At 35.6% G+C, this 24,742-nt stretch overlaps 1 protein-coding gene across 4 annotated transcripts in view; it reads right to left on the bottom strand.

Annotated features, from left to right (window-relative positions):
• Positions 1-1,037: 1,037 nt before the first annotated feature.
• Positions 1,038-24,742, bottom strand: part of PIG-O (phosphatidylinositol glycan anchor biosynthesis class O) — a 39,032-nt gene continuing 15,327 nt past the window's right edge. For all 4 annotated transcript variants that reach the window (XM_074138822.1, XM_074138820.1, XM_074138819.1 and 1 more), the window contains one exon: positions 1,038-1,282. In XM_074138822.1, coding sequence (XP_073994923.1) covers positions 1,130-1,282 — 153 coding nt within the window. In that variant the 3' untranslated portion in view covers positions 1,038-1,129. The remainder of the gene's footprint in view (positions 1,283-24,742) is intronic.

Consider the following 24,742-nt stretch of genomic DNA (forward strand, 5'->3'; position numbering starts at 1 on the left):
ATAAAACTGTATAAAAAAAGTTATTAGTCTGCAAGTGTACGATTAAACTCAATAGAAATTTGGCAATTTCAAGATTAATCTCGACAAGTGCCAAAAAATCCTTAGCATCAAACTAATAAGTAGAGATCCATGTCCCAATGTTATTTTATTTATATTTTTTATGATAGTAATTAAATTTAATCGAAACCAATAGTATTTGGTGACTGTATTACCGAGTAATAAAAGACAATAATAAATAAATAAATTCCATGTACAAATTATGAAGATATTAAAATAAATAAATAAATTTTGTAATAATATTTTCCAATACTTTATTTTTTTAATTTATTCTAAACGAAATAGAATTATTTGTGAAGTACACACACACACGCAACAAAACAAACAACTTCTTTTTGCTGCACTTCTTAAAATTTTAACCAACAACACATAACAAAATTTTCTTTCCAAGATGCATAAAAAAACTTCGCATCTTTCTGTTTCCTTAATCCTCGACCGTCATTTTTATTGTACACAACTATGATTGGTGCTGAAGCACTCCACCATCGACTTAAGCCTCAACAAGCTTCAAACCGTCAGTCTGCAGACTATTGATTAACAGTATCATCATTTACAAGCTAACTTGTAGCGTGTAGAACTATTCATTGAAAACCGAGTGATTTTTCGATTCATTAAACCAATTTACCAAATAAAAAGTGGTTTATTTCCATAATCTGAACAAACATAAACGATGGTTTAAATCAGTTCGCACCCGTCCCGAACGAAATATAGTATGAATGAAATATCACTATTTGTTTGGAACATATCCTCTCAGTGCACCAATGCAACTTCACGTCTGACCTACGTTTTAATATGAACGTTCTTTTTAAAGCTGAATTTCTTGACCTCACTTTCCTCAAGTTTACAATATAAGATCTGGCAATCCCATGCTCTCAGTATTCTCACTAAAAATAGCGTTAGAATGTATCAATAGATTTCCTGCTCAAGCTGAACCCATTAAGAAAGAAGGTAAGTAAAACTGGATAAAATGAAAACTTCAACACATTTTAAAATTATATTTCATTTTAAAAAATATATTTTAACAGTTTGATAAAAAAATAAATAATAATATTGTTTAAGATTTTAATACTGATTACCTTAATTTGTCTATAAATACATAACCAAGTATTATAAATGGAATAGAAAAGGCAAATCCAATGCCTTCAAATATTAATTTCGGTGCAAATATCTTCCACACCATAAGGTGACGACATTGTATCAGAGAACAGATTGTGCATGCGAATACCTAAAAAAAAAAAATAATAAATAAACAAAAAATACTCATTTGTGAAACACAAATAATGTGGTGGGGATTGCAACACTACGATTTATGATTGGGTCCAACATTGTCAATTGGTGCACTCATATGTAACTGCAACAACCGCAGGATTTTATATTAATCCACTTCATTTTCTGGAAAAGTGTTTCAATCAAAGGTGATAGGCTTTTATGTGTTTACATAACACAGTTATGGCTATTTTCAATAAAATCGCGAAAAACTGAAAAATTGCTTCTTCAGCACTTCTGGTTGACAGAATACCAGGTTTGAACTTATGTGTTTTTACAGCTTTGAGATTCTGTTTAACATACAAATACTTTGTGTCATTCCAAAACTACCAATTAAATAATTACTCCTGAATAATGTTTCAGATAAAAATTTTAAATGTTTATAATTTTGGCTACAAAATATTTTTTTAACTGAGAAGTTATTTAAAAAAAAAAAAAGATTCAAACAAATTCAATTAATAATCCACTTGACTCTTATCAGTGAGGGAGTGGGGATGTACAATACCTACTGAAGATGTGAGATGGCACATAGGTATCTATGTTCAGAAATTAATGTGAACTATCTTTATTTGTCGATAGTATTAACAAACAATTACAATTAAAGCTTGTTTCATACACCCTTTATGTGTATGAAGGAGTACATAACATCTATGCCTTTAAATAACACAAAACATTTACATTCGTAAATAACTCGCTCTTTTATTTATGTTTATATTTTTTTAAATTAAATTTTTGCCGCTATTGTTCGCGTCAGTGTGTTTAATTTTTGCTCTTTAAACTATTAATTATTTTGAAGTGTTTTTAGTGACTATTTAATGTTAAATTGTTTTTATTTTATTTACTGTAATTGGATCTTTTGTTTGACATTGAAGTGAGATGAAAATTTGACAATTTTGTAAATTGGTCTTTCAGCATTTTCATTTTTTTGTTCCGAACGAGGAGCTGGCCCGTTGCGAAAACCCCCAACCTGGAGGACCAGGGACTTTTTATTCAGGGTGCCCTTCCCTTAGAGAGGCCGCCTTCACTACGGCTGTCGAACCCTCTCTGTCCGCAATGGTTATGCCGCCATTGTCCGGCTTGGTATTGGAAGAAAAACGGGAAGGAAATAAACGGGAACAGGATTCTGGATATGGGACTACTCGAGTGGGATGTACACGAGTAGGTCTTTTAGTCGCCTTTTACGACACGCAGACATACGTCTGGTCACTCACATATTGTGAGCTTTATTCTTTGCCGGACCAGCACAGACATTTTGTAAATAGTTTAGCTTTAATTAATTTAATTTTTTCTTAGGTTAGGTAAGTTATTTTGAATTTAAAAATTTTTAATACCTACTCTCGCAGAAGAGGGAAAGAAAGTGATTACAGTAGAGCTTAGACTATGGGTCTAAGTGATACTGATATGACAGGGTTTTCTACCTCAGGAGACGAATCGACCGCTTCCTCACTTAATAAAACTAAAAGATCGTCACAAATGGTGAATATATCTCCTGGGAAAGTTAAATAAAAAAAGCAGGGTAAGAAGAGCTCTCTAGTAGCTTCATCAGCTCAAACTCGTCTGCGAAGCTCACACCCCTCTCAGGCTTCAACTTCGCAGCAACAATTAGTACCACCACAACAAGAACAACATCCGGAAACACATTATGACCCGGAAAACTCCAGCGGCACAAGGTACTAAGATTTTACTCTTACCTGGCTTTTCCAGTTCAAAAAAATTTTAAATTTTTCTCCTCGGCCAGACCAGGTGAGGAAGGAAGGAATCCGTATATGTGCACCAAAAATCACTCTAATTTTCCCATAAGCTATATATATTGAAGGCAATAGATATATAATACAATAGGTACAATAATTTGTCATACTAAGATAAGAGATACATAAGATACATACACCGAGAGCACTGGTAGCGGAATGCTTCACCTCGCTCTCCACGGGTAGCGTTATTTTGATGGACTTTACCCTGTCGGGTTAAATCTACCTATCTACCCGGTGACAATGCTTTATTCTTTGATAGTTTGAAGCTACCCTGGTTACAATATCTATAAAATCAATAATTATATTGGTCTGAACAACGACCTCAGAAACCTAATAGGTGCTGACAATTACACTTGCAAATCGAGGCTTGAAAACATATTGGTATCGACAAATACATCTGAAGTCTATAGGGCAGTCGTTCACTATCTGAACCAAAACAACATTCAATACCATACCTACAATTAAAAAAAGACAAAGCATACAGATTAGTCCTGCGACATATTCATCATTCTGTTCCCCCACAGGAAATTCAACAAGAACTACAAGACATAGGATTCAAGGTTAGGAACATCACCAACGTTCGTCACCCCGTAAATAAAAAACCATTACCTTTATTCTTTGTTGACTTGGAGCCAGACTCCAACAACAAAAATATATTTAATATCACCAGGCTGCTCAACACCGTGGTTAAAGTAGAAGAACCGCACAAAACGAAGGAAATAGTACAATGTAAAAGGTGCCAGCAGTACGAGCACACGCGGGCTTACTGCCATGTGGCGCCCAGAAGCATTAAGTGTGCAGGACCTCACCTCTGGGACCAATGCAACAAGCCACCAGATAGTGCTCCAACATGCGCTCTCTGCTTTGGGCCGCACTCCGCTACTTTTCGTGGTTGTGAGGTACACAAAGAACTTCAACGAATCCAGCGAGAAAGGCAGATTGCTCGTGGTTAAAGGACTCCCTCAAGGGCACCTGCTCCGATCTCGAAAATACCAACACAAAGGGATTTTCCTTCACTCCAGCAGACTACAGAGCAAGGGCCACCCCTACAACAACAGCTACCTCAGCAGCGCCGTTCTAACCAACCTACTATTCGAGGACTACCCTACTCGGAAGGTCGTGAGATCACATCCTTCACATCAACATCAAAATTCGTTCATACTCATCAAAATTCACTTGCTTCTCAACTTCCAAACTCACAGCCTGACAACATAGCAACAGTGCTAAACTCATTTTTCCAAAAATTTGAATCACTTCTTACTCCTCTAGTTAACTTACTAAACACTCTTATAACTCAACTTCTACCATGCCTCAAACCTGAAATATCCTTTATCAACATTCATTAACTATTCTTCTCTGGAACGCCAATGGCTTGAACTCCCACAGAGACGAAGTAGACACTCTGCTACATGACAAACGTATTCACATAGCTTTACTCACAGAAACTCACTTTACTAGTAGATCTCACTTTTACATCACTGACTACAAAACGTACAGGACTGACCATCCGGACGACACAGCCCATGGAGGTACGGCGATCCTAATTCGCCACAGCCTTTCACACTATAGCCTTCCATCAACAGCAACTGACTACCTCCAATCCTCTGTAATTTCCTTAACTGCTCTTCCATACAAGTTCAGTATTGCAGCAATATACTGTCCACCAAACAAATCAATATCTCGAGAGCAATTTACTTCCTTTTTTGACACCCTCGGTCCAAGGTTCCTCTCCGGGGGAGATTACAATGCAAAGCACCAGCAGTGGGGATGTCGCACTACGAATCCAAAAGGTCAGGTACTCCTTAATGTCCTGTTATCCAAAAACTACAGCAGCATCTCACCTAATCAACCTACATATTGGCCGACTTCTTTATGAAAACCTCTTGATATTCTCGATTTCTTCTTAATTTCTCATATATCTCATCACTTTTACATCTCTCCTCAGACCACAGTCCTGTCCTTCTTACACTTGCCATTTCCTACCACTCCTAAACCTTCTCTTATTAAAACTGTCCGGTAGGACAGTTGTATAAGGGTTGATCGTCAAAAACTGCTCGAAAAAGCGTAACGTTGAAAAACACCCAACTTTGACAATTTTTTTCTCTTTTTCTATAAAAGATAAAATTCCCAAATTTTCATTAAAATAAAGGGCAAACCCTCCTTTATAACTGTAATTTTTTTGCAACAACCCAGATCTAATAGGTTTCGAGAAAAAAGTTGCTGAAAATGAGCAAAAACGGCTTTTTCAAAAAATGTTCTTGTTCTTGTTATTCTTCTTCTACTTCTTCTTCTTCTTCTTCTTGTTACCTTTTTTGTAAACAACGTAGCGCCTAAAAGCGTGAACCGATTTTCATGAATGAGGTGTCATTCGATTTGGAATTTTATGTAGATGAGCCTTTTGGGGTCTCGACCCTGTACATCGAATGGGAGAGAAGTTAGCCCCCTTTATGTAAGGCCCCCTCCAAAATTATTATTACTAATTACTCTGTAAATCTAGGCCCGATTTTGATAAAATTTGGTAGGATGATAGGGTTAGGGCTCCCCTACGTAACATTAAAGCGGCGATCTGCTCTTACACTTGTTAAGAGGAAGTATAGCAATCGTTTCAAATTATCGACACGTGAACCGATTTTCATGAATGAAGTGTCATTCGAATCGAAATTTTGTACAGATTTGCACTTTAAAAGTCCCGACGCCGTGCCTCATAAGGAGGGGAGTTTGCCCCACCCAAATAAGGCCCTTTCTAAAACTATTATTACCAATACTTCTATAACGCTTAGTCCGATTTTGATAAAATTCAGCTCGAATAAGTGGTTAAAGTTCCTCTACGTTGCTGATGCTCTTGCACCTACTAAGAGGAAGTACTGCAATCGTTTAAATTATCAATGTGTGAACCGATTTAAATCAATGAATTGTCGTTCGATTCAAAATCTTTGTCTCTTTGCCTTTTAGGGAGAAGTACTGCAATCGTAGTTTATTTTTTTTACTCCTCTTAAAAGGAAATACTGAAATCGCAGTTTAATTTTGCTATTTACGTACAAATACCTTCCTATGTTATTCAAGACGCTTTTTCAAAAAAATTGTTGTTGAGGATGGTTTTGGGGAACGCAACTATAATCATTCTTTAAAAAGATCTCTCCAGTGGTAGTTACGGTTCCGACTTAACACCTTATCGGATTATAATGATAGAATTGCTTATTCCAAATTTTAAAAAAATCTGTAAAGCAGATATGTAACTTTGTAAAATAGAGAAAAAGGAAAATCTAACCAAAAGGTACAAAAATCTCCTTAACAAAAACTTACAGTTTAAAATGTTAAGTATAAGGGTTGATTAAACGCCAAAAGGTACACAAATCAGCGAGTACCCAACATTTCATTAATACTTCATTAATAGTTAAGTAATTCTACTGCATTAATTTTCATTAATAAGTTATTTTTTAGAATTCATTAGATGTCACAGACCCTTATGCTGGCCACTTCATTTATAATATTTTTTTGTTATAATTAAGATAAATCACATATATACGTACATGCATGTTAACATAGAAATATACAAAGTTAGAGTAGGCTACTGTCTTGAATTCGTCTTACCGAAATATTCGTGAGCACAAATAACACACAGTTAATAACAAGTAGATTATTCAACAACAATTATTCATTTCTCAATTGTAATTTAATTTAGTCCCCCTAATTTTACTTATAGTATGAGGGTCGTTTGAAAAGTCCGTGCAAAAATAAAAACTACTTAATTTTTTGTGGTAAACCTTTTTTATTTTTCAACATAGTCTCCTTTTAGGCTTATACACTAAAAATAGCCATTCGTTTCTGCAATCACCTCCTCGTTTGAATAAAATCTTTTTCCCGCCAGCCATTTCTTCATATTGGGGAACAAATAGTAGTCCGAGGGAGCCAAGTCTGGAGAATAGAGGGGATGTGAAACTAGTTGGAACCCTATTTCCATTAATTTTGCGACCACAACTGCTGAGGTGTGAGCTGGTGCGTTGTCATGATGGAAAAGGACTTTTTTGTGGGCCAATCGTGGGCGTTTTTCTTGCAGCTCGGTTTTCAAACGGCCCAATAACGATGAATAATATGCACCTGTAATAGTTTTACCCTTTTCCAGATAGTCGATGAGGATTATTCCTTGCGAATCCCAAAAGACAGTCGCCATAATCTTTCCGGCCGAAGGAACGGTCTTCGCCTTTTTTGGCGCAGATTCCCCCTTGGTAACCCATTGTTTAGATTGTTCTTTGGTCTCAGGAGTGTAGTGATGTATCCATGTTTCATCCACAGTGACGAAACGACGCTTAAAGTCCTGCGGATTCTTCTGGAACAGCTGCAAACCGTCCTTGCAACACTTCACACGATTTCGTTTTTGGCCAAGCGTGAGCAATCGCGGCACCCATCTTGCGTATAGCTTTGTCATGTCCAAATGTTGTTGCAAAATATTATGTACCCGTTCATTCGAGATGCCCACAGCACTAGCAATCTCACGCACCTTCACTCTTCTGTCATCCATCACCATATCATGGATTTTATCAATGATTTCTGGAGTAGTAACCTCAACAGGGCGTCCAGAACGTTCAGCGTCACTTGTGCCCATATGGCCACTCCGAAAATTTTGAAACCACTTATAAACTGTTCTAATCGAAGGTGCAGAGTCACCATAATGTTTATCAAGCTTCTCTTTAGTCTCCTGAGGCGTTTTGCCTTTCATAAAGTAGTGTTTAATCAACACACGAAATTCTTTTTCGTCCATTTTTTGAAAATCACCCCCAGCACTTCTGGAAAAATTGATGGATGAGATTTAACCGTCTGTCGGCATGTCCTGAACTGTATTGTTGAGCATATTCATTCCTTGTCTATTATTTCATACAACATCTGTGGTTTAAAAAGCAAAATTGAAAATGTTGATTTTTTGAATTCATTAAGAACATACGATATTTTTATTCTGCTAGAAACTTTTGTAGAATAAAAAAAATTTGATTTTTATGAGAAGTTCTTTTCTAATTATAATTTACTTTGGGTTTCTGCTACTAGATCTTCTAAATTCGGAAGACCTATGGGTGGAAGGGTATATGGTATTAAAAATAGCTCTTTTCCTAATACTCTTATTAATTATTGTAAACTAGATGGTGTTGACTTAATACGAATTAAAAACACAAATTTTGAAATATTTTTGTTGCCTGTATATTTGAACGCTTGGGAAGAAGATTTTTCTTACTTGTCTAATTTCCTAGAATTGAATTGTAATCTTAAATTTATCTTAATGGGAGATTTCAATGTGAGAGTGGGTTCCTCACAGGAATTGCCAGGTGATTTGTTGATTAATAATCCCAATTGTCGCCATACTAGAAATTCAAAGGACAAAGTTCTTAATGGAAAAGGTTCCAAATTTATAGATCTTTGCAATAGCCTAGATTTAATAATTTTAAATGGGCGATTTCAGGGTGATCTTCAAGGAGATTATACCTTTATTGGAAGTATGGGTTGCTCAGTCAATGATCTGTGTTGTGTCCCCCTGGATTTTATCTCCAATATATTTAATTTCGGAGTATTATCTCTTAATTTCTCAGATCACCTCCCAATAGTTTTATCTCTAACTTTGTCTATCACTGCTAATCATGACACTTTACCTTTACTACCTCAGTTGATCTGGCGCGAGAGATGCGGAAATTTTCAAAAAAACGGAAACTAATGTAAATAGTATTTCTTCTTTTCCTAGTTGTAATAATGAATTTTTAACTGTTCTAGTGGATTTAATTAAATGTTCTTTTCCTCATATCCCAGGTTGCTCTGATTTCATTAGATCAGTTCGTAAGATGAGTTGGTTTGATGGTAATTGTTTTCGAGCCAGAAAAAAATCCTTTGCTCTTTTAAATTTTTTTAAATTTATTTCGTAATTCTAATTCTGATTTAGTTAGAAAAGCGTATCTGGCTGCTAATTATTCATATAAATTAATCTGTTTAGAAAAGAAAAAAGAATTTTTTAAGTCGCTTACTGAACAGTTTAAATGCTCAACAGATTTTTGGAATCTTGTCTCTCACTTTAAACGGAAATCGTTTATTTGTAGTTCTAAAATTTCTGTCACTGATTTAGTTACCCATTTCAAAAGTTTACTTAATCCACCGCCTCCTTCCTCTACTGTATATATGCCCAACCCTTGATTCATTCTTATGCTCTTGATTCCCCTTTCTCTCTCCAGGAATTAAATGCTGTTATTCAGAACTTAAAAAATAATAAGGCACCTGGTTTCGATCGTGTTACCTATGAGTTTTTCAAAAATTCCCCGGAGGTTTTTCACTCCCAAATGTTATCACTCTTCAATAGAATTTATGATTTTGAAGCTACCCCACCTTCTTTTGGTAGATCGATTATTTTCCCACTCTTCAAGCAGGGTAATGTGAATGAAATAAGTAACTATAGAGGAATCTCTTGCTTAGATGCAGTTGCTAAAATATTCACTGGACTTTTGCTTCGTCGTCTGGAATCGTTTGTTACAGACAACTCCCTTTTAAGTGAATTCCAGTCTGGTTTCAGACGTGGTTACTCCGCGATTGACAACTTGTTTGTTATAACCAATATAATTAAGCTTAAATTTATGCGACCAGGGAATAAGTTGTATTGCTTTTTTGTAGACCTAAAGGCAGCCTTCGATTCTGTAGATCACAATTCACTATTTTTGAAGCTCTTTAATCTTGGGGTTTCGTCCAAATTTATTAATACTTTGAAAAGTTTATATGTCCAGGCGTCTTCTGCTGTTAGGTACAAAGATGGCATTTCTGACTTTTTCAGAGTCACTAGTGGGGTTCGTCAGGGCTGCCTGCTCAGTCCGATATTATTCTCGCTTTTCCTGGACGATTTACCTCTGGCCCTTGAAGGTGGTGTTCGTATAGGTGGAGTTGCATTCAAGATATTAATGTATGCCGACGATGTGGTGCTTTTAGCGGATAACCCTACTACTCTCAAAAGAAATATTAAAATTTTAGAATCTTATTGTGATCTCTGGAATTTATCCTTGAATTTAACAAAATCTAAAATTATGGTATTTCGGAAGGGAGGTAGACTTGCTTCTTCTGAACGTTCGCTTTACAAGGGTTCACCCGTGGAAGTTGTTAACCAGTATAAATACCTGGGTGTTTTGCTGTCTACCCGATTGTCTATGACTTCACACTTGAAAGATAGAATCTCTTCGGCCAAATTCGGGCTCAACAGGTTTTGGTCCGATTTCATTGCAAATAATTCAGTCCCGCCTTCGGCTAAATATACTTTTTTTAATGCTGTTTCTCGTACCGTGGTTTGTTATGCATGTCAGGTTTGGGGCTTTCAAAGGTATGAAGAATTAGAAAAGTTTCAGATTTTTTTTTTTTTTTTTTTTTTTTTTTTTGCATCAACAGCTGAGGTCATTAGCGCCCGGAGCTTTTTCCAGTGCACTGCCGGCCTCCGGACAGTGTTCTCTCGTTACAGACAACACTGTCCATCACCGGACAGTGAGCTGTAAGAAGCTCCTAGGAAGAGAAAATCTAAGGGTCAGCTGCTGGATTCGAACCCGGGACCTCCGCGTGGGAGTCCAGTATGCTAACCTCATAGCTAATCCCTTCCCTAAGATTTTTTATTAAAAAGGTTTTCAGATTGCCTTCAGTGACCCCTAATTATATGCTTCCTATTGAAACGTCCACAACTCTTATTAAGGTTTTTACTTTTTCTTTACATTTTAGCTACTGTATAAGAGTTCTTAACTTGCCCGATTATCGCCTTCCCAAAATATTGGCTTTGGAGATTATTAAAAATAAAATTTCTTGGTTTAAGTACTGGTCTTCTTTAGCTCAGCGCTACTCTTGTGCATTTGATTCATCCATTGCAAATATGTCTAATTGGCGGACGCAACTAACGGCCATCGTACAAAGAATAGGGGTTCACCATCTTGAGGAGTGTGTGGAGTTGGCTCGTTGCTCTACGAGGTTTTTATTGTATAAAGAGTTGGATTATTCTGTCAAGCCTTTTAGCTTGGTGTCCAGCTCAACGAAACTAACGCTTAGTCAACTTGGTTGGCTATTCAGACTTCGTGGTGAGTTACTCTATTTAAACTATACCCCTTGGGTTGAGAGAAGTAACTCCTTGTGTTCTCTGTGTAACTCTCGGGCGAGGGAGGATGTCTGTCATTTTTTGGCAGACTACTCCATTCTCTCGGAGATACGTAGGCTTTATGTTGGTTGTGGCAAATTATCTAGATCGGAGTTAATATTGATGCTCAATGGCGAAAACTGCATTGGGATTATTGGTTTTGCGAGACACGCCTGGCAATATAGACACAATTTAATCATGGAATTTAATTTTGATTAAGCTTTCTTTGTATTATACTTTACAGGTTCTTTTTGCTTTAACTAAGTGTACTTAGTTTAGTAATTCATAGTAGTTCATATATTTAGTATATTATTGTTATTATTGTTATAGAAAATGGTAATTTATTTTAAGAGAATCCTTCTTTTCTTTTTTCTGCTTATTATTACTATTTTATTTGTATTATTATTTATTTATTTATTTATTTTTTTTCTCATCTTTTGTATTCTCTTTTAGCAGTTTTTGTTTTTAAATACTTAGTCAATTTATAAAGCAATTTGTAATTGTTATTTTATATATGTATATCAACCTCCGGCAGACGGTTTTCCATTGCCGTAGAATACTTTTCTTTTTCTTCATTTTTTATGTTTGAATTATAATTTCTTTTCAAATAAAGTATTATTATTATTATTATTATTACCGATATTTCTATAACGCTTAGTCCGATTTTGATAAAATTCAGCTCGAATAAGTGGTTAAAGTTCCTCTACGTTGCTGATGCTCTTGCACCTACTAAGAGGAAGTACTGCAATCGTTTAAATTATCAATGTGTGAACCGATTTAAATCAATGAATTGTCGTTCGATTCAAAATCTTTGTCTCTTTGCCTTTTAGGGAGAAGTACTGCAATCGTAGTTTATTTTTTTTACTCCTCTTAAAAGGAAATACTGAAATCGCAGTTTAATTTTGCTATTTACGTACAAATACCTTCCTATGTTATTAAAGACGCTTTTTCAAAAAAATTGTTATTGAGGATGGTTTGGGGGAACGCAACTACAATCATTCTTTAAAAAGATCTCTCCAGTGGTAGTTACGGTTCCGACTTAACACCTTATCGGATTATAATGATAGAATTGCTTATTCCAAATTTTAAAAAAATCTGTAAAGCAGATATGTAACTTTGTAAAATAGACAAAAAGGAAAATCTATCCAAAAGGTACAAAAATCTCCTTAACAAAAACTTACAGTTTAAAATGTTAAGTATAAGGGTTGATTAAACGCCAAAAGGTACACAAATCAGCGAGTACCCAACATTTCATTAATACTTCATTAATAGTTAAGTAATTCTACTGCATTAATTTTCATTAATAAGTTATTTTTTAGAATTCATTAGATGTCACAGACCCTTATGCTGGCCACTTCATTTATAATATTTTTTTGTTATAATTAAGATAAATCACATATATACGTACATGCATGTTAAAATAGAAAAATACAAAGTTAAAGTAGGCTACTGTCTTGAATTCGTCTTACCGAAATATTCGTGAGCACAAATAACACACAGTTAATAACAAGTAGATTATTCAACAACAATTATTCATTTCTCAATTGTAATTTAATTTAGTCCCCCTAATTTTACTTATAGTATGAGGGTCGTTTGAAAAGTCCGTGCAAAAATAAAAACTACTTAATTTTTTGTGGTAAACCTTTTTTATTTTTCAACATAGTCTCCTTTTAGGCTTATACACTAAAAATAGCGATTCGTTTCTGCAATCACCTCCTCGTTTGAATAAAATCTTTTTCCCGCCAGCCATTTCTTCATATTGGGGAACAAATAGTAGTCCGAGGGAGCCAAGTCTGGAGAATAGAGGGGATGTGAAACGAGTTGGAACCCTATTCACTCTTCTCATCCATCACCATATCATGGATTTTATCAATGATTTCTGGAGTAGTAACCTCAACAGGGCGTCCAGAACGTTCAGCGTCACTTGTGCCCATATGGCCACTCCGAAAATTTTGAAACCACTTATAAACTGTTCTAATCGAAGGTGCAGAGTCACCATAATGTTTATCAAGCTTCTCTTTTGTCTCCTGAGGCGTTTTGCCTTTCATAAAGTAGTGTTTAATCAACACACGAAATTCTTTTTCGTCCAGTTTTTGAAAATCACTCGACTTCCTCGATTCAAACGAATGCCAAACACAAAGAAATAGACCGATCTGGCTGAAACTTGGTGTGTGTTCTTCCAAGAGATGCTACTAACTAAACATAACCTCGATACGCGCCAGTGGTGCTATCTCTCTGACTTTGCACGGACTTTTCAAACGACCCTCGTAAATTACTGGAATAATTAGCTGTCCTAAAAATATGCATATCTTATTTACTTTATATTACATATATACAACATTGTGGGATGAATACCTAGATTGAGAATGTAATTGAAGAAAACTATATTATTTGCGATAAAGCCAGATAATTATTACCTATTATTATAAACGTTTGACTACTACATAAAATAACAATTACTTTAATCGAAGAATGAACTTAAACCGACGATTTTTATTTAAAAATAAAAGTAAATAAATAAAATAAACAAAATCATTGATGTATGTTGGTGTAAGTTTTTTTTTTTAAAAAAAAGTTTTGAATTTTTTAGCCTCATAATTTTTTTTTATTTTTTATAACGTTTTTCTTTTTAACCTGTAAATACCTTCCTATGTTATAAATAACTAGATATTACAGTCAATCTTCAGTGCTACTTAAACATATATTTTGTAGACGAAAATGGCCAGCATAAGGGTCTGTGACATCTAATGAATTCTAAAAAATAACTTATTAATGAAAATTAATGCAGTAGAATTACTTAACTATTAATGAAGTATTAATGAAATGTTGGGTACTCGCTGATTTGTGTACCTTTTGGCGTTTAATCAACCCTTATACTTAACATTTTAAACTGTAAGTTTTTGTTAAGGTATGTGGACAAGTAGATTGGGAGCAATTCCAATCAAAACTGGAAGACAAGTTGAACTTACGGATTTTTCTTAAAACAGCTGAAGAGTTGGACAATGCGGTAGAACATTTAACCACTTCTATACAGACTTCTATCTGGGAATCCTCAACTCATTCTGTAGCACAACGAACTCATATGACTAACATACCATTATACATTCGGACACCCATCACGGATAAGAGGCGTGTGTGAGCCAAATGACAACGCACCCGCTATCCATCCGACAAAGGAGAATTCAACAGATTAACTCACCTACTTAGAAACCAACTTAGACAACTAAGAGAAGAACGCTTTGAAGAATACACTTCATCTCTATCGACTGAAGACAAGTCTCTATGCACAGCCTCAAAAAGGATCCTTTCATACAAGTCAGTAGCATCTCCACTTCGTCGTGATGACAGCTCGTGGGCCTCCTCTGACTTGTTCCTTGTTGTGAAGCAGGCTTTCGATCAGGTGTAGCACACTGGACTTCTCTGGAAGCTCAAGACCATCCTTCCAGCCCACCTATTTTCTCATTTTGAAATCGTACTTGACTGACAGACTTTTTAGAGTGAAGGTAGGAACTAATCTTTCTCCATTCAGCCATCCAAGGCAGCATACTAGGCCCCATTCTGTACACAAGCTACTCCTCAGTCATACCTACTTATCCTCAAACCACTCTTCTCACCTATGCTGACGATACTGCCATCTTATCTACTAACAAAGATCCATTAATAGCTCATAGAAACCTTCAGTCTCATCTCACCTCCTTAGAAAAATGGTTCAAAAAATGGGCTATCAAAATGAACGAAACAAAATCTCAAAACATTACTTTCACTCTTCCTCCTGTCTTTTACAATTTAATTCCTTTACCAGTAGTCAACGTAGTCCGCTACTTTGGGCGTTACCTTGACAGAAGACTTACATGGAACCTTCATACTCGACTTAAGAGAACAGAACTCAACAGATGCTTCCGACAACTGAAAAGACTACTCGACAACAGATCAAAACTCACTCTGGACAACAAAAGACTTATATATGTAAGTATATTAAAGCCAGTCTGGGCTTATGGCATCGAACTGTGGGGTTCAACCAAACGCTCAAATCTGCAAAGGATCCAGTCCTTGCAATCTAAAATTCTTCGCTCTATAGTAAACGCTCCTTTCTACGTCACCAATCAAACCATTCACACAGACTTGAACATTCTTTCGTCACACAAGTTGCAAAAACACGTTTCAGAAAATTCCATCTTAACATTCAAACACATCACAATCCACTTGTACAACATCTATCTTCATGAACATTTCCAGACAACACTTCCAGACGTCTTAAAAGACAGTGGCCTCGCGATCTCCTCTGATGAAGAGTGTCAGTAGAATTTAGAATGTTTTTGGATTGTTTCCGCTGGGTAACTTCTCCACTCTGATATGTGTGAATGTTATTTATTGTTATCATCGTTGCTTATAACGCAAAATGCGTTGATTGTAACTAAATAAATGATTAAAAAAAAAAAAAAGTTTGCCTTCATGCCATTCTCTCGTTCGCCATTGTATATAATCATTATTGATGACTTAAGGTTAGTATTATGTTAATTTTCTACGAATTAAGTCTGAATCTATAATAAATTTAAATGTCAAATTCTACAAAAGCTTTGGGTTGATAAGGATGCAAAACCAAACAAACTAGAAACGAAGGAATTGAAAGACAACGACCATCACCGGGATTTAAGGGAGACGATAACCCGAAACTAAAAAAAGGTAACATCAATGTAAGGTAAATTAGCTAAAATTTCAATGAAAGACCTGGTGATACACTTCAGCATACTAATAGATAGTAAAAGACTGGTAAATAAAGATGATCTGGAAATAATCACGACAAAACTAGACGAGTTAAGGAACGAAAATATTCGGTTGAAGAATGAAATTGTAGAGCTGAAGGAAAATATTAAAGATAAGGACAAGGGAATAGAAAACTATGCCAGAATGAAAAATCTATTTTTCAAAGATAGATGTGGAAAATGATGATGAAAAAGTAGTTATCAAGTTTTGCGATAAATTCCAATCTTGGACACTATTGAGAATCGGGCCAGAATGAATAGAATATTTTTTGTTGCATTAGAGCTGCTGAATCACCTCGCGAAGTTTCGACCAAAAACACTCCGTGTACACTCTGTAAAATACCCTGAAGAAGGTAATATATTTACCGAAACGTCGGTGTGAAAAAAGAAAGGTTTACCATTATATTGACTGCACCTAAATAATTTCCCAAGGACAATCTAATAACAACGGTCGAAAACCAAAACCATGGCCATAAATTTTTGTGGATACCAACAATAAGAGTTTCCAAATGTGGTAGAGTTAGTGGAGGAAATTTATATGGATGTGGAAAAAATCTAGTTAAAAAAGTTTTGTGCACATATGTCAAAATCCTAAATTTAGATCTGATAAAAGTTCACCTGCAAGTGGGCTTCCAGTATGTATATTATACCAGTTTACTTAAGTTTAAATAAATGGAATGCAAATTTTGAAGAAATTAGTAATTTGTATACTTGAATATAAGTTTGACTATAGTGTAATTGGAGATTATAACGCCAGAATTAGGCGAGCTCACAACATTGATTCAGAGGAAGATTGGGAGGGAATGGGATTTGAAAAGTCTAGGGAATCAAAAATCAAGAAAATTAAAACTGTCCGGTAGGACAGTTGTATAAGTGTTGATCGTCAAAATGTGCACGAAAAAGTGTAACGTTGAAAAACACCCAACTTTGGCAATTTTTTTCTCTTTTTCTGTAAAAGATAAAATTCCCAAATTTTCTCTACAATATAGGGCAAATCCGCCTTTATAACTGTAATTTTTTTTGCAACAACCTAGATCTAATAGATTTCGAGAAATACGTTGCTGAAAATGAGCAAAAACAGCATTTCAGAAAATGTTCTTGTTCTTCTTGTTATTGTTCTTCTTCTTGTTACCTTTTTTGTAAACAACGTAGCGCCTAAACGCGCGAACCAATTTTCATGAATGAGGTGTCATTCGATTCGGAATTTTATGTAGATGTGCCTTTTGGGGGTCTCGACGCTGTATATCAAATGTGGGAGGAGTTCGCCCCATGTATATAAGGCCCCCTTCAAAAATATTATTACTATCTTCAACAAAAACTTACAGTTTAAAATGTTAAGTATGAGGGTTGATTAAACGCCAAAATGTACACAAATCAGCAAGCACCTAACATTTCATTAATTCTTCATTAATATTTAAGTAATTTTACTGCATTAACTTTTCCTTCACATTTCTTAGAATTTACTAGATGTCACAGACCCTTATGCTGGCCATTTTCATCTACAAAATATTTACTCAAGTTGCACACCATTTAACTTAGATTGACTGTAATATCTATTTATCTATAATAATCAAACTATTAATCACAGGTTAAAAAGAAAACCGAAAGGAAAGGTCCCGGGTTCGAATCGAGCAGCTGACCCTTAGATTTTCTCTTCCTAGGAGCTTCTTACAGCTCACTGTTCGGTGATGGACAGTGTTATCTGTAACGAGAGAACACTGTCCGGAGGCCGGCAGTGCACTGGAAAAAGCTCCGGGCGCTAATAACCACAGCTGTTGATGCGCAAAAAAAAAAATAGGTAATAATTAATCTGGGTTAATATTAAACAATATAGTTTTCTTCAACTATATTCTTAATCTAGGTGTTCTTCCTACAATCTTATATGTATATATAGAATATAAAATAGATAAGAATTGCACATATTTAGGACAGTTAATTATTAAAGTATTTTACTGCAAGTACTCAATTAAAGGGACTGCATTAAATTACAACTGAGAAATGAATAATTTACTTGTTATTAACTGTGTGTTACTTGTGCTCTCAAATACTTCTGTTAGACGAATTGAAGATTCAAATTTTGTTCTAACTTCGTGATTCAAATTAAAATAGTAATCAGAACTACCTTTGTCTTTTTATTTTATTTTAATGTGCATGTGTATGTGATTACACAGAATAAAGGGCATAATAGAGATTAATCAGAAAAATAATGTGGAATAGAGTTAAAATAAGCTTTTATTTAGTTATGATGAAGAAATATACATTTTTATTATTATTTTCACAAAAAAATTATTATAAATGAAGTGGCCAGCATAAGGGTCCATGACATCTAATGAATTCTAAAAATATCAATGAAAAGTTAATGCAGTAAAATTTCTTAAATGATATCAATGAAGTATTAATGAAATGTTGGGTACTTGCTGATTTGTGTACCTTTTGGCGTTTAATTAACCCTTATACTTACCATTTTAAACTGTAAGTTTTTGTTAAAGAGATAAATACGGAGAGGTAGAAAATTAATACATCTTTTTGAAGAATCTGGTGTGCTGATCTTGAATGGTAGAACAAACGGTGATAGGAACGGAGAATTTACTTTTATTTTTTAGAGTTAGCAATATATGCGCTGTTTCTATTAATGTGGTAAATGCAGTAGACAGTTTTACAGTAGATACAGTAACATATTCAGACCATATGGCCATTAATGTAAATCTAAAATTGGAAGATTATGTAGAGAAAGAAGAAAATAATTGTAATTCTAATAGGATGAAAAAATAACTGCCAATTTCAGTCATATTTTGAATTTTTTATTTATTTTATGCCGAGCTTTCGATCTAATCATCTTCAGGGCTAATTGACAATGTAATATTTTGCATCATTAAAGGCTGGTGTGTCTTCTGTCTTGTCTGCTCATGGAATCGGTAAAACCGATCACACTCAGTTGATGGCAGTTATTTTTTCATCGTATTGAAACAATGAATGAGTCACCAAAAATAATGAACAGTAATGAAAGAAATAACAACCTTTTACCTAACTGGCAATAGAAGAATATATTTGAAAATAAATAAAGCTAATAGAAGACAATAAGATAAATAAGTGGATGGAATCTTGGAGAGTAGATGTTGACAATGTTAAATAAATTATGAAAGAAAGTTATAACGAATTAAATAAACACCATTCTAACATTCAGTTCAAAAAGGTCAGCCCTCTGGTTTGATTGGAACTGAAAGAAACTGAGAAAAAAGTTTTGAACTACTCAATTTATTTCGTGTCTCTAATTCAGATATTATTCGAAGAAAATATTTGAATACTAACCGATTATAAAAACTCCCCTGCCGAATGAAGGAAACGAAATATAGACAAAGGATGTTAGAAAGTTTTCCAAAAATAGGAGACGCTAAAGACTTCTGGAAGGTGGCTAATTGCTTCATAAGTAACAATAAATCCTTCAAGTTGGGAAATAACAAACGCACGACTGAAATGGTTATACAACGCGACAATTATCGTGGTATTTCGCTCATTAATTGTATCACTAAACTCTTTACTGCTATGTTTACGAAAAGGATTCTATCTTGGGCTAATAATGAGAATATATACCCGAAAGAACAATCCGGCTTTCGGAGTGGGAGAAGCTGCGTAGACTATATTTACGCTTACATCTTTGATACATATTAATTTTAGAGAAAAAGAAAGTTATGTATTTGCCGCCTTCGTGGACTTTAAGAAAGCCTTCGATTCCATAAATCATAACTTACTATGGGAAAAATTGTTGTTCTATCTTTCTATCGTGGAAAACTCGTGAGGATATTGAAAGTTTTATACGAGATGGTAACCATACACATAAAACTGGGAGATTGCTTTTCTGAAGAAATAGGTGTGACTTCTGACTTCTTCAGGGTGAATCTCTTAGCCTATTCATCCTTTTTATTTCGGATATTGTAAATTACTTTAGAAGTAACGGAGCTTCAGGATTACGGGTCAACAGTTCAACGGAAGCTATAATGCTTTTATTTGAGGATGACCTGGTATTGTTGCGCCGCTCTTGGTCTTCAGCTCAAAGAATCTGAAAATTCTGAGCGAATATTGTTTAATAATTCTTTAAAACTAAATCCGTAGAAATCAAAAGTTGTGCCTTTTCACAAATCAGGAAGAATTAAAAAACTAAAGCCCTATTTTGGGGAAATTTGAAATTAGATTTTGCAAAGGATTATGTTTACCTAAGCGTGCCATTTGCGGCATCTGGGAAATTTAAACGGGCTTCGGAACACTTAATACAGCGTTCAGTAGTCAAGAGTGCTATGGTAAGGGAAATTCTTATTAAAGGGAAAAGTGATTCTTGGAAATCAAAAATGACTGTTCGACTCCATAGTTGATTCTACACTTCTTTACTGTTCTGAAGTCTGGTGTTTGAGGTACTTTGAATCCTTTGGAGGTGGTCCAAACGAAATTTTAAAAAAAATTATTCTTATGGCCAAAATTTATCCCTAATTATATAGTGCGACTGGAGTCCGGTAGAAATCCTTTGTCAGTCCTAATTTTCGGTAGGGTAATACGTTTTTGGATTATTGCTCCAACTCCCACTTGAAAGTCTCCCAAGACAATGTTTTTTACGATTGTGCCAATTGGATCAATGCCCCAGAATTATATTGATTATAATTGGGTACTTCTTAACAAAAACTTACAGCTTTAAAAGTTAAGTATAAGGGTTGATTAAACGCCAAAAGGTACACAAATCAGCAGTACCCAACATTTCATTAATACTTCATTGATATAATTTAAGTAATTTTACTGCATTAACTTTTCCTTCACATTTTTTAGAATTTACTAGATGTCACAGACCCTTATGCTGGCCATTTTCAACTACAAAATATTTACTCAAGTTGCACACCATTTAACTTAGATTGACTGTAATATCTATTTATCTATAATAATCAAACTATTAATCACAGGTGAAAAAGAAAACGTTATAAAAAATTAAAAAAAAATATGAGGCTAAAAAATTCATTTTTTAAAAAATGCTTACACCAACATACATCAATGATTTTATTTATTTATTTTTATTTTTAAATAAAAATCGTTGGTTTAAGTTCATTCTTCGATTAAAGTAATTGTTATTTTATGTAGTAGTCAAACATTTGTAATAATAAGTAATAAATAATCTGGCTTTATCGCAAATAATATAGTTTTCTTCAATTACATTCTCAATCTATGTGTTCTTCCCACAATGTTATATATATGTAATATAAAATAAAGATTTGCATATTTTTAGGACAGCTAATTATTTCAGTATTTTACCATAAGTAAAATTAGGGGGACTAAATTAAATTAGAATTGAGAAATGAGTAAATATTGTTGAATAATCTACTTGTTATTAACTGTGTGTTATTTATGCTCACGAATATTTCAGTAAGACAATTCAAGACTTAAATATTGTTTTAAATCCTCCGTGATTCAAATTTAAACAGTAGCCGACTCTAACTTAATCTTTTTCTACTTTAACATGCATGTATATGTGACTACTCAGAATAAAGGGCATATTAAAGATAAATCAGAAGAATAATTTGGAATAGAGTTAATATAAAGTACCTATTTAATTACGAAGATACATTTTATCATAATTGTAACAAAATAATATTATGAATGAACTGGCCAGCATAAGGGTCTGTGACATCTAATAAATTCTAAAAAATGTGAAGGAAAAGTGAATGCAGTAAAATTACTTAAATTATATCAATGAAGTATTAATGAAATGTTGGGTACTGCTGATTTGTGTACCTTTTGGCGTTTAATCAACCCTTATACTTGACTTTTAAAACTGTAAGTTTTTGTTAAGAAGATTTTTGTACCTTTTGGATAGATTTTCCTTTTTGTCTATTTGCAAAGTTACGTCTGCTTTACAGATTTTTTTAAAATTTGGAATAAGCTATTCTATCATTATAACCTGATAAGGTGTTAAATCGGAACCGTAACTACCACTGGAGAGATCTTTTTAAAGAATTATTATAGTTGCGGTCCCCTAACCATCCTCAATAACAATTTTTTTTAGAAAGCGTTTTGAATAAAATACGTAGGAAGGTATTTGTACGTAAATAGCAAAATTAAACTGCGATTTCAGTACTTCCTTTTAAGAGGAGCAAGAAAAATAAACTGCGATTACAATACTTCTCCCTAAAAGGCAAAGATGTTGAATCGAACGACAATTCATTGATGTAAATCGGTTCACTCATTGATAATTTTAACGATTGCAGTACTTCCCTTAGTAGGTGTAAGTGCATGATGGCACTTCACAGCCACGTAGAGGAGCTTTAATCACTTTTTCGTGCTAAATTTTATCAAAATTGGACTAAGCGTTATAGAAATATTGGTAATAATAGTTTTAGAAAGGGCCTTATTTGGGTGGGGCAAACTTCCCTCCTTATGAGGCATAGCGTCGAGACTTTTAAAGTGCAAATCTGTACAAAATTTCGATTCGAATGACACTTCATTCATGAAAATCGGTTCACGTGTCGATAATTTGAAACGATTGCTATACTTCCCCTTAACAAGTGTAAGAGCAGATCGTCGCTTTATTGTTACGTAGGAGAGCCCTAACTCTATCATCCTACCAAATTCTATCAAAATCGGGCCAAGATTTACAGAGTTATTACTAACAATAATGTAACGAAGTTGACCTGGGCATAGAAGAAAGGCCTAGATTGTTCTAGGGGTTGAGCGATCAAAGTCAGTAACAGGCCGCCACTGCATTAACAAAAGGGCGGTATCTACCTGTGGCAGAGAAGAAAGGCCTAGATTGTTCTAGGGGTTAAGCGACCAAAGTCGGTATCAGGCCACCACTGTGTATACAAAAGGGCGGTATCTACCTGTGGCAGAGAAGAAAGGCCTAGATTGTTCTAGGGGTTAAGCGACCAAAGTCGGTATCAGGCCACCACTGTGTAGACAAAAGGGCCGGTCTCTATCTGAACTAGAAAGGAAAGGGCTAGATTGTTCAAGGAGTTAGTGACCTGTGTAAAAGCCAGCTAAGAGAAAGGCCTCAGTTGGGGTGGTGGCATATGTGTTTTCCCAGCCAGTGATTGACAGGTAGGAGCGAGACAGAGAATAGGAGGAGGGCGGCCCCAGCTGAGGTGGTGGCAGTATGTTTTCTCCAGCCAATGAACGTCAGGAGGGCGTGGAAACTTATGCTCAGAGAGTTGGAGGAGGGCAGTCCCAGTTGGAGGGAGGCACGCAGTTAAAAGGAGGCAGGCACAGCTGGAGAAGTCAGTTTTTAAGGAGTTCTTAACGAGTTATTAGAGTTTTACAGTTGTTAATCAGTTTTAATCAGTCAAGTTTATGAGTTAGTTTTGAGAGAGTCAGTGTTGCGGAGTGCTTCAAAGTGGTAGCTAGTCAGGCGGTTAGTCAGTTAGTGAGTAGAGCTTTGTTTGTGTAGCAGAGACTAGTGCAATTCGGTGCAGTGCGGACCAGTGGTCAGTCGGGGAACAGTTTTGTGGCGTTACGTATTGAGTAAGTAACAGAAAACTGTTGTGACTGTTGTAAATGGTAACTGTAATGAATAGCGTTAGTTGCTAGTAAATGTTAATGTGAGTAAAGGTAATGTGTTAATAAATCAGGTTATTACTTACAACTTTAGCGAGTTTTATTATTTATCAAACCCACATATTATTTAATAACTAGTGGCAGGCATTAGTTGTGTAAGTAAAGTTTTTAGAAAAACTTTACATTGGTGTCAGAAGTGGGATATAGTAAAACCGCTAGACGAGTAAGTGCTGATTTTATTAGTTCGTGTGAATTGCTGGAAAGTTTTGGAAGGCAGACTAGTGGTATATGCCAGTAAGTACTAGGAAGCAGAGCATGGAAGAGTTAATGACACTGATGAGGGAGATGAAGGAGAGCCAAGACGAGATGAACAAGCGCCAAGACGAGATGAACAAGCGCCAAGATGAGACGAACAAACGCCTAGACGAAACAAACAAGGGCCAGGAAAAGATGAAAGAAGAACTAACAAGGGATATAACCACGCAAATAAGTAGGATGCAAGAAGAAATGAAGAATGAAATAGGTAAAGTCCAAGAAGAAGTAAATCAAGTCCAGAAGGAAATGAGAGACGGCAAAGCCGAGATGGAGAAGAAAATCGACGAGGTAGAACAGTATGTGAGGCGAAGATTGGAGAGTGCCGGGACCGGTCACCCAGAAAACGAAGGCCCAAGACCCGTGCACGGTGCCGGACCACGAATCAAACCGCCAGCCTACGACGGAACTTCATCGTGGGCCAATTATGTACTGCAGTTTAATGCGGCAGCTTCTGCAAATAGTTGGACGGAACGAGACAAGGTAACATCTTTAATAGTTTCGCTGCGGGGAGAAGCTCTGGACATCCTCCAGAGTATTCCAGAGGCTCACCGACAGGATTTCGGTCTCCTGACGGGGCACTTGGAGAGGCGATTTGGCGACCGGCATATGCAGGAGCTATACCGCACGCAGTTTAGGACAAGGCGGCAACAACCAGGGGAAGCTCTCCAGCAGTTCAGCGCGGATATCTACCGCTTGGCAAGAGCTGCGTTTCCTGGGGTAGATGACGAACTATTGGAGGGATTAGCTGTGGACGCCTTCACGGACGGCCTAAAGGACCCCGAATTGAAGTAGGCGCTTAAGTTGGCCAAACCGAAGACACTCGGGGAGACGCTGGCTCGAGCTCTAGAGTTCGAGGCGGTAAAGAAAAGCATCCAGAGGAATCCGGTTCGGGTGAGACAGACCTACTTGAAGCCTTCCGCCGATCCAGGCACAAGTGGTGC

The sequence above is a fragment of the Rhodnius prolixus genome, unplaced genomic scaffold (genome assembly GCF_049639745.1).
Source record: "Rhodnius prolixus isolate KJV_2025 unplaced genomic scaffold, Rpr scaffold_11, whole genome shotgun sequence".
Taxonomy (NCBI): domain Eukaryota; kingdom Metazoa; phylum Arthropoda; class Insecta; order Hemiptera; family Reduviidae; genus Rhodnius; species Rhodnius prolixus.